This window comes from Hermetia illucens, chromosome 1 (genome assembly GCF_905115235.1).
Source record: "Hermetia illucens chromosome 1, iHerIll2.2.curated.20191125, whole genome shotgun sequence".
NCBI classification, from domain to species: Eukaryota; Metazoa; Arthropoda; class Insecta; order Diptera; family Stratiomyidae; genus Hermetia; species Hermetia illucens.
The window spans coordinates 109,925,629-109,937,639 of NC_051849.1; the positions used below are offsets into that span (position 1 = coordinate 109,925,629).

The following is a 12,011-nucleotide window of genomic DNA, read 5'->3' on the forward strand; positions in this document are numbered from 1 at the left end:
TTCATCTCTTGCGATCTAACATGTCACCACGTATGTACATCATTTTCGCATTACATTATGTTTCTTAAATTATAATCTTAACATTAGTCATATTGGTGCCTTCAGAATTAAAACTAAGTACTTCGATAATCTAACTAGAAGCTAAATGTTAAATCGATTGTTTCCTTTTGTATTCGATCTGATCTGTGAAACCTAGAGTTATGTGTAGACAGCGACCATTTCGTTTTAAAACTCTTTTTGCAAGTTTCACAGTCATGCTTTCCATTCAAGGATCCATGTTTTGAGAGAACGTGGCGTTTGAGAGCCGCTGCGGACTGTAGATGGCGGTTGCAAACCGAACATTGCAAGTACTCGCCGGGTCCAACGTTTTCTGAAAATAAAAACGACACTTGTTAATGCAAGTAATATTTTGAAGTTGATATGAACTGATGTTGAGATTGTTAGTAATTGAAGGCCTAGATTTTACACAGGGTGTCCCGTTTATGATAGTACAAATTTCAATGGTGGATAGTACCGCCTTTTTTTAATAAAAACTGGTCCATTGAAAGGGCGCTCTATCGTTTACCGTTACAGAATAATGGCGTTTGTCATGAATAGAGTCAAAAACCTTGATCTTCCCAACAAAATCACAATTTTGCACTCTCTCAATCACTTAATCCGAGATTTGACACCATTTTTCGTGACTACATAAAATTTCTTATAGATGGATATTTTTTCAATTGCAAAGGTCATCATCACTTCGAAGATATAACTGTTCAAAATTTAGAGAAATGTCAAAATTAATTTTTCATCTACATTTCAATTTGCATTATCGTAACGGTACTTTTAAAGTTGATAAAAGTTAGATGAGAATAGGAACAAAGACAGCCTGACCGATGTGGCTCGCAGGTGTTATACGCTCCCTATTATGATTCGTAAGACAGCGTATAACAACTGCCAGGCTGCTCCCAGGACAGAGGTGAGGCAGCACCTGATGAGTTGCCTCTGCGCTAGTACGAAACCGTAGCCGTCTTCGTTTCTATTTTGATTTTTGAACTTTGGGTGTTATCTTAGTGTAGTTACGCGGTATTTGAGTAGGAGCTAGTTGTTCTCCATTTGGTTCAGTCTGACATCAAGTGGATGCGGACTTAGGACTTCTCAATCCCTAAACAAAAAAAAAATGATAAAAGTTGCTTCATTATGATTGATTGATGATTATGAGAAAATTAGGAATGCTACGTATTAAATTCAAGTGAATTTGCTCCATCAAGACCACTTTTTCCCCACGTAATCCGTAATATTCGTAAATTTTCCACAATTAAACCAATCATTTTTACATGTCAATTGCAAGCTAACATAATGAGGCAACTCTACCAATTTTGCAGGTTTGTAAGTTTAAAGGACCGTTACGAAATTGTGTTTTGAAGTTTAAATTAAAAATTGATTTTGAAATTTCTCTAAAATTTTAACAGTTATATCTTCGAAGTGATTTGTAATTGAAAAAATATCCATTTCTAAGAAATTTTATGTAGTCTCCAAAAATGGTGTCAAATTTGGGGTTGAGAGAGTGGAAAATTGTGATTTTGTTGGGTAGATCAAGCTTTTTGACTGTATTCACGACAAACGCTATAACTCTATAACGGTTGTCCAATTTTCCTCAAACAAGTGGTGCTATCCACCGTTAAAATGCCCACCATCACGGATACCTTGCATATTAGTTATTTTGAACGAAATTTTCTTTTTTTCTTTTAACACTTTAAATCTTATATTCACGTTTTAATTTTTGTTCAATTTTGATTCTTTATGGTTTTTTGAAATCAAAACCGTATTAAAATCGGTTCAGTGCCTGTCTGTCTGTCCCATTCACTTTTCTCAGAAACGATAACACCCAACCTATGCGATGAATTACACTCCTCTACGTTGAACTTAAGAGAGTCGTCTAGTGTGTTAGATAATAAAAAAATCGATTGATTTGTATTTCCAATACATCACATTAAAATATATATAGAAGATGTAATTAAAAGGATTTTTTTGAAATTCCTAGCCGTCGAAAAGTTACGACCGTAGACCAGAGAAAGTGTACGGGGCGCACTTTAAATTTATACATGCATCTTTATGACTAGTTGAATTAAAATAATTAATATTGTTTCATTAGTTTTTTCGAACCCACAACAGCTAGGAAGATGAAATCTACTCACGGTTGTTGTTGGTTTCAGCTTACAAAAACTGTTTCTCTCGAAACGTCTCATTATAGGGTCAAAGCTCTTACTGTACAAGACAATGATCTTGTCCGTCCTCAGTGTATTCCTCGGAGACCTGGGTTCTTAGCAAAAAAAAACTGCGAACTCTTGGCCGTGTTCGAGATAAGAATCCTCCGATGAATTTTTGGCCCCCTACATGAGGATGGACGATTCCGCAGCCTGCATAGCGACGAAATCTATAAGTGATACCACGACCGTCTAGTTGTGGATAAAATCCGGCTCAGCAGGTTGCGGTGGGCAGGTCACCTAATCTGTATAGGTGAGGATAATCCAGCCCGGAAAGTCTATAAGGGCAATATCTATGGTAGAAAAGGAAGACGAGGCAGACCCTGCCTAAGATGGAGCGATGGAGTAGGTCAGGACGACAGACAACTTTGAGGGGTATCGAATTGGTAGACCTCGGCGCAAAACCAAAAACTATTTAAGTAGGCCTAGACCGGATACTGATTGATGCGCCGTTGATTATGATGTTTTTTCGAAAGCGTACAAAGAATTATATTTTCAAACTGTGACTTTATTTTAGGCAAATGAAGAACCTCAAGCCTTACGATTGTAATGGCTTTTGGGTTTTTTATTTCAGATAACACGAATGAACGGTATAGCTCCGTTTATGTTCTATATAATAACTTCCCAAACTTTCCATAAATATTGCTAAAAAAGTTCCCCAAAAAACGGCCTCCACACTAGACGACCTCCATAAGCGGGTCCTCATAACCGTAAAAGAATAGTTCAACATTTTTTTCATCGAATATAGCCATGCCATCAAATGAAAGGTTTCGATTAGTATTTCTCGAAACTGGTCCTATTTTTGATGCTGTTGGGAAAATGCAAAGAAAATTTCTCCCACTAAGATGAATACAAAGCTTTTATACCCGGAGCGTCCAGCTTCTGGTACTCCTACTTGTTCATTCTCTGTATTAGAACTCTCTGTTGGTAACACTGTACTTGTTCCTCAAAACATAATGTAATGCGACCGACACCTCGCAGTCTAGATCCTGTCAAAAACGGGTCCCAGATCACGAGTACGCACTTTGCCGCTGTTGTCATCATCACTACTTCTGAGCCTATCACAATACAGAACAACAGTACAAGTTTCGACGACAGATATTTCGATACAAGGATATTTCAGTCGCTACTCTCAAGCCATTAACTTTGTTAATTACGTATTTACATCGACACGTATTTTGATTATTGTGCTCTTTTCTATTTCCAACATAGTGCAGTCCTACTATAATCTAATTTAATTCAAAGAAAAAAAAAATTCAAAGTATATTATCTTAAAAAAGGAAAAGCCTCAAATCCAAAATCCAGTCTCCTGTACGCGTGACGTAACATGCCATGTTTCCATGTTCACATCTGAAATGAGGACCCCTGCAATCGATATGGGCTTGCACCAATCGCGAAAAAATTGCGAGAGGTGCTTTTGATGGTCACTTGTTAAGATTGATTTGAGTATCGATGGGAAACGACCGAAACAACGTTAGTTCGATACGATGGATACCGATTTGAAAGCCTCTCGATTCCACCAATATCAGGCCTATGATAACGAATTTGAGTGGCTTAGTTTATGCCACTCTGCTGCGATAATATTAAATGAAAGGCAGGAAACAGTTAAAAAAACACAACATGAAATTTAGTTGCATATCTTTCAAGGAATCCTCACTTAAGAAAAAAAATTTGAATTTATTGAAAATGAATGTTGGTCGTACAATTTTCCATTCTTTTCTAAGCTACTAAAAATAGGTAAAGTGGCAGCATAAGCTAGACGAGGGCATGATTGGCTCTGAAAACCATAGTAATAAAATTAACTAAGCAAAGCAGTTTTATCCTTCGATTTTGGCAGTTCTCCAATATGGTTGATATGCAGATCGCTTCATTTTGCGGAGCAAAAACATCTACATAGAATCCATTGTTGTGAAACTGAAGGATATTCTCATTGAAAAAAATAACAGTAAGAAAGGACTAATTGAAAGGAAGCCAACAGCAACAATGAGTAAATATGCATCATTTTTGCGGATTTCCCTTTTATGCAATGCGCATGCTCTTATTTATGTCTAAATTGTAATAATGCGTTTATCCTTTGTTTCCATCTTCACTTGTTCAGACACGCCAAAGTATATTTGGGTTTTAGTTTATGAGACGATAACTTTTTCACATTAGCCTATCCCTCATGCTGATGAGCGAGTGATTTAGACTTAGTGATAAGCTTCCAAGAGTCAAATGCTAAAACCGATTTACCATTACACTTAGACAGTGATTTCATGAAGTTTTTCCCACCACTTCCAGTTTCCTCAATCAGTAAAAAACACATGTCATAAGAAAGACTTATTTATTATTTTGATTCGAATTTGTACAGTTCTACAGAGGGCATAGAAAACATGTTTTCCATATAAATTCCACTTACATGAAAAACTACTTAAAACACAATCTAAGCTACAAACAAACTAAAAAATACAATAAGTAACTTACAGTGTGCATAATATTGAAATTTACTATATAAAAATAGCGAGAAAGAAAAAGGAATCCATTTTATTTACAAATATCGTAAAAATAATAGAATGAATACTCGTACATACCCAATTGTTTGATAGGTTTTCCTATATTAGATTTTTCATGTTCATTTCTCTTTCTCTGACACGATTACAATTACAATTAAACTAATTGTCTACATAAATTAAATCTTAAAAGAGAAACGGAAATTATTATATCATGTAGTTACGATTACTGTTGCGGTTTCGTTTGTTTTTGTTCGTGCGATATTCTAATGTGTTCTCTTAGACTGTACTTGTTCTTGAAGTTCTTTTTGCAGAGGTCACATTTTCGCGGTGGCTGTGGCGTGTGCTGGGTGCGAATATGTCTCCAAAGATTTACGGTTGTAATAACCATTTTGCAAAACTGACATTCAGTCCATTTACCATTTGGCAAATCTAAAAAATAAAATAAATGAAAGGTAAAAGTTTATTGATTAGTTTTTCTTGAGATGTATTTTCAGAAGCACAATTGGTTTAGATATTGAAAACGTTTTGCTTTTAGCAATTTATAGAAAATATCTTTTTATTTTCAAAATATTTGGAGACATATTCAATGTTTTTTTTTCACATACGTAACCGATATGCAGTCTTGAGGAATTGGTTATGCAAATTATACGACTTTTTACCGCTTTATACTTTTTGCATCTTTTCTATTAGGAACGCTAAGGCCTTGCCCTGCTTTCTTTGAGAAAACTGTATTTTCGAAAGCCTCATCAGTTTGCACAACCAGGTTTTTTATAAATTTAAATGAAATAACCAGATATTGAATTGACTGATATATTTAACCTATTTTATTCACTTTATTAACATAAATAACTTTTTACATAAAAGCACGATTATCCCAGCCGTCTCCTCATCAATCAACTTTCCGCACGTTAAACTTGGCGTCCAAACTTAAAGTTATTTTATGTATTCTAGTCAGGTGAGCTTTCATATCATAACTCCTCGAAAAATGCCGGCGACACACAGGGCATTCAGTTTTACCACTATGAGAATCTTTGTGTAATGTTAATGATGTCGGATGTCTGAAACCTTTCAAACAAATACTGCAACGGAATCCGACTTCTGCAGAGTCTAAAAGATAGAATTCAAGAAAATACATTTCAGAGAAATTTCACCAGAAAATAAAAAGGAAATGAGAAGTCCTATTCTGATTAGAGAAAAGCAGTAGATCAAATAAAATAAAACTTTTCTACTTGAGCCAAATCAAATTCGAATAAAATCATGCAACCAATAATATTTAATTTACTTATAAGGAACATTTACGACTGTATGTATGCAATAGCAACCATAAAAATAAAAAAAAAACGAATTATAAAAGTGTACATACCTAGTTTAGACAGGTTTAGTTTTATTTTATTTTTTCACTGTGCACTGACGAAAAATGTATTAAGAACACACGAAAAACACTGTCGAATTTAAATTCCATGGTGGATTTTCAGAAATGTTTAGATAACCATGAAAAAATGGAAAATATCACACACTGCATAGAAAACTGCTAAGCAAAATAGAACCATAGAAACATACGTTTAACTAAACTTCTTTACCATAAAGTCACAATTCCCTACAGTATAACGAAAGGAAGTGATGATTTACATTAATTATTTCGATTTTATTGAGTAGCAATCTGTATGCCATGCGAAAGAAAAACCTGATGCCAATTGTTGTTTCCATCAAATATTCATACGACCGTCGAAAAGGTTCCAAATTCGTTTAAAAAAGGAGGGGAGAATCACGATAGTCTAAGTGGCCATTTAACACGTAGACATTTCAGGGAACAGATACAGGGTTGGGGTAATAGTTACCATTAATTTACCGCAATGTTATCCGTCTTGTCACTCTCTATGCTTCTGAGTGTTGGCCAACTATAAAAGACAATGAACGGCGTCTGGCGGTAATGGACACGAAGATGTTGCGTTGGACTAGTGGCGTGCCATGTTTTGATCACATCCGAAATGAGGATATTCGCGATCGTTATGGGGTTGCACCGATCGTGGAAAAATTGTGAGACAGGCGTCTTCGATGGTATGGTCACGCAATTCGTGCTAACGAGAATTCACTTGCCAAGATTGGCCTGATCATCGAAATCGATGGTAAACGACCAAAAGGCAGGCCTAAACAACGCCTTGATAAACAACGGCTTGATACGCTGGATGGGGATTTAAAAGCCTCGAGATTGCACCCACATCAGGCATTCGATAGAACCAAATGGCGAAACCGATCATCGCGAGCCGACCCCGCTTGTGAACGGGACAAACGCTGAAGAAAAAGAAGATTAATAAAATAGTGACTCCTGTTTCAGGTAGCAATTAAGAATTGACATTCTGAAAAATCAGCGAAACTGCAATTCCTTCAATAGGCCTCTGCAGTTTATTATATTATTGAACTTTTCTTAATTTGTCTTGCTGCCTAAAAACCTCCAAGTTTTTTTGCTGAAAAATTACATCTTGTAATTTTTTTAGCTCGTCAAAGGAGGAAATATATATCATCTTGCATACTCAAGACGATTCTTTCTATAAGAAACTACATGTCCACGAGACGCATTCTGAAGGTGACAGCATGCGGAAGGCTTGTGGAGCTTAAGGCGTGCCATAAGGTAAGTTTGGTTTCGACTGGCCAAAAACGAGCATCTACCATTTAGGAGGATATCATAGGGATGGATATCTCTGACTCCTACTTTAGGACGAGCCACTTTTGCGTTCCAACTGTCGTTCAGCAGTGGCAAAGCTTCCTTGTTGTGCGAATGAAAAGAATTTTAAACAACCAACCGGAAAGTATTGATGAACACTGAGGAATGAGCGCGACTCACTAGAACTCCACTTTCAATATAAAGTCCGACAAATGCAGCGTAGCATACCCCTCGAAAAAGGACATTTATCATTTTCAATGCAGTTTCTGCGGTTACAGGTGTGCTGGCTCTGAATATATAAACGGAAAACCCCAACGTGGGTATAAATTATATCGAAGCAAACATCGTCGGTTTAGTCCTTGGCTTGCCTTAATTTATATATTTGTAGCCAACAGCAGCAGAGGCGGGAGCTTCTAGAGTTGCCTCTCACTCATTCATCGACTTTAAAGCCGCCTATGATACCATAGCCAGGGTAAAACTCTACTGTAAAAGAAAAAGAAGAAGAAGAGGCAGACCCTGGCTGAGATAGAGCGATGGCGTAGGTCAGGACGCCAGATAGCTTTTAGGGATATCGAATTAGTGGACTTCGGCACAGGCCTAGACCGAATACCGGTTGTTGCGCCGTGGATCATGATGATGATATTAGAATGAACTTAGAGATTTTCATTCAATATATAAACAATATAGTGTATATTATTATAAACTTTAGAATTTAGAGATGAACAGTTTCCGAGAATGGGGCTGTACAAGAAACGATCATTTCCCGGCCACACACTCACCCGCTTTGCATCAAATATCAGAACTGATGTCAGCTTTGGTTATTTATGACGTCAGCATCTTATTTGCCTGGCTTAAGATGCATTGAATTCCCGTGAAATTGATAAGTTTGAACTGCTATAACTTTGACACTAATGGCCGGATTTCCACAAAACTTAAACAATTGCGGCAAATGCGGCAATTTGGATCACCTAGGATGAGCTTAAGGCGCGTTTTTCAGTCAATTACAAAAAGTTGGTAATATACTATTAGTAAGTTTATTTGACCAGATATCAGAAAACTATTTTGAGGCCTAGATTTCATATAAGCGCATCTTCTCGATTTTTTTCGAACTTTTGAGTTGGATAGTTTTTGAAAATAAGTTCTGTCTCACTTTAAGTGTAGCAATTTGGACTCCTTACTTACGCCTTTGCACGTTCAAATTAATATTAGTTCTACTAATCGAGGCCTTTCAGTTTATACCCCACATGATTATGTTCGATGAAAAAAATTGTTACAATCCCCCTTTGAGTGCATGGGGAGCCCCTCTTTAAACTTTACCTAAATTATATCATTCACTGCATGCGTGGGACTTCATAGTTCATAAACAGACAATTTCTGACCATCCGTCCACATGGGCAACAACGAATCTACAGCTCGGCCATGGAACAATAGCACCAAATGGACTAAAATAGAATGAATGTTAAGACAAATCGAACGACCTGCATCATTACCTATTAATATCACAGCTTTTGCAATATTAATCAAATACTAACTACTAGTAACACTAGTTCTACGCAAACCACGAAAGTCCAATGAAACAACATTATATCGAAGATTACAGAAAAATATCGAATTATCATCATTTCCGTCATTAACGAAGCAACAGTTCTTCGAAATAAACGACATCAAATTCCACTTGACAAGAGTATTGAGATTCTAGAACTAGCCTAATTAATTCCATGTGTTCTTTCATAGTTTCATTTGTTTCCTTTGCCGTTTATAACTGACTGTACTGCTAGTACTTTGATATTCGAAATTACATTTAAACTGCAACAATAGCCTTATTAAAGTCTTTAAAAACAAATCAATATTAAATATCAATTCTCCAAAATTGCATTAATTTTTTTCTATGTCGATTCAAGCTCTTTATCTTATCAACTTTGGACAAGCGGATGAGGCGATTGTAATTCTATTCCTATCCTTATCAAAAGAAAATCCACACTACCAGCCCAGGATAAAGGAATTTTTAAAAAAAAAGTCCACATTTCAATTTTGGTTCGTTTGCTCATTAAGGAAGGTCATTATTCATAATTAGAAGAAGCAGATATGAGAAAAGATTATGTCGACCATACCTTGTGAGGAATTATTCGCTTTATCTCCTGCGTTCCCCTCGCCTGAATTTGAATTGAAAATTCTTCCTGCGAAAATGAAACACACATTAGGTGCAAATTACAAACGAATACTGCATATCCTCAATAGCCTGAACTTCATTTACTTTGGTTCGGTGATGAGTTGACTCAAGTTTATGCGATATTATGCATTTTTTCCAAAAATAAGTCCATGAGGAAACGAATCACAGGGTATAAAAATGAAATTGAAGATGGAAAACTGCGAAACAATTACCCCCAATTATGAAAAACAAATCTCTACAATGTTGATTGAAAGGAACAAAAAAGTATAGTGATGGTTTTTCCTTCTAAGTAAAATTCAAGTATTTTGAGCGTTGTATAAATTAGTTTTCAGTTGCCTGGAGATTGGAAAATTGAAAACTATTCACAATTACAACATAAGTGAAAGGCCGCAGAATGAAGGCTATTGCAGATTATATAAGCTTTGGAAGCATCGTAAGGTTTCAAGAGCGAGCACACCATCTTGTTTACTCCATGATCAGCCTTACAAAATAACGTTATTTTTCCCTATCATTGCCGAGCTGAGAAAAATTATTTGAAGGTGAGCGACATTTATTCCATTAAAATGCTTGGATTTGACACAAAACCTCCACAAATTTCAAGTTGCTGGCAGGAAATTTCAATATTTGAACTTATGACAGTTGATGTCAATATGCTGTTCTATATTTTGCCCTGAAGATACCCAGTAGCTTTGTATATCCAATAACATAGTGTAGAAAAAGGCAGACGTTTTTATAGCATTCTTAGAGAGATTTCTGAAAAATCTATCTAAACAAGCAATACAAAGTACAAACACGGAACAATATATACGTTTCAATTGGAAATACGGGAACAAATTTATGTGTCATATTGCAATTTGAAACTTCCACCGGAAGTATATTTAGAAGTTGATTTAATAGTTTTGATTGTTCGATACTTCGAATCGGATTGTGATCCACTTAGCCCAGGCTATCGAAGATAATTTTAAGTTTTCGAAATAATCTCTCCTTCTTTTTCTTATTTTTGTCTCAATATCTTACCCATTTCCACTGATGTCATTTCGCCGGTTTCCGTCTCATCATTCCCTGAAAATTTATTCTCCATTTCCGATTCGTACGTCGCTTGATCTGTTAAAATCTCATAACTCGAAGCGAATTGCCCTGTCGTTTGAGTTGTAGTATCTTGCGACGTTTGTTGAAGCTTGTTGCGTATGTGACTTCTGTCGTCAACTGACTACTTTCTGGTACTTGTATATAATCAGGCATATCCATTTTCATGGTGGCTGGGATGAACTGAACTTCTGTTGCTGTGAATATATATATATATAAAAAACTAATTAAATGCGTGTCGATGGCAATGGCAATTTTAATGTATTTTCAATATTTTGCTAGATTCTTGTATTCTGACGTTCTAGGAAGTTTCATTGATTTCTACATCTGAGTAAGGCATAGCTCCACTGAAAACTTACGCATTAGTGTAAATTTCCAACTCCTACTACTGCGAAAAATAGACGTAGACGGGAAAATTGTGAAGGATTTTTACTACTGGACCATAATTATGCTGAGTTTCTAGCCCGAATCTACTTATTAACTTTCTGCATTGCGTAGAAAATTATTATTATTGAGGTATTACACATTTACGTCCGAAAGCTTTGCTAAAAATGAGTGAAAGTCGCTGCAAATAGATGAGCTGTTAAACCGCGGCGTGAAGCGAGCCATAACAAGAACGAAAAACTGTTCGAAGAAAGATTTTGGTTTCATATACCAAATAACAAAAAGGCGATAGAATATTACTCGATGGTCCATTAAGTATGCTGGTATTAGATCGTTTTTGGCAATGGCAAACATTTTTAAACATAAATGGCGTGCGCTTCTATGAATTGAAAGTGATCCACTTTGCATGGCTCGCAACCATATGCAAATGCAAACACAAAACCGAAATACAAGTCGTTCGTTTTGTGGGGTACTCTCTATGCACGTTTCTCACTTCGTATATAGCTAAGGATTCAAAACATTTCTCCATATATTTTTAACTTCCAAGTAATATTTACATAGTAAAGGCATATATTGAGCTCATTCTATACAAACATAATGCATATATGGATGCAATTGCTCAAAGGACATCCTAATATTTTCTCTTTGTCCTGTTCAGCACATGCATATATTTATGCATATGTAGGTAGGTAGGTAGGTTTTGTTTTACAATAAAATCGGTTTACTGTGTGCCCGTCTATCTATCTGTCACACGTATTTTCCTCGGAAACGGTTCTAGCAATTGACATCACATTTGGCGGACAGGTAGGTGGATGAACGATCGTGCATATAGTGATTTATATCAAAATGACTATAAACTTCTCTATTTTGGTAGCCTAAACACTGAATACGGCGTTGGCATTGCCATCTCAGAGGGTTTCCGTGATACCATTAAAGAAGCCGAACGATTTGATAATCGGCTGATGTAGCTC

At 36.1% G+C, this 12,011-nt stretch overlaps 1 protein-coding gene across 1 annotated transcript in view; it reads right to left on the reverse strand.

Annotated features, from left to right (window-relative positions):
- LOC119658724 (broad-complex core protein isoforms 1/2/3/4/5) overlaps nucleotides 1-12,011 on the reverse strand; it is a 25,964-nt gene continuing 13,953 nt past the window's right edge. Inside the window, 5 exon segments of the mRNA XM_038066418.1 lie at nucleotides 1-370; nucleotides 9,512-9,577; nucleotides 10,588-10,774; nucleotides 10,777-10,853; nucleotides 11,016-11,044. Of these exon segments, the coding sequence (XP_037922346.1) occupies nucleotides 135-370; nucleotides 9,512-9,577; nucleotides 10,588-10,774; nucleotides 10,777-10,853; nucleotides 11,016-11,044 (595 nt within the window). The 3' untranslated portion in view covers nucleotides 1-134.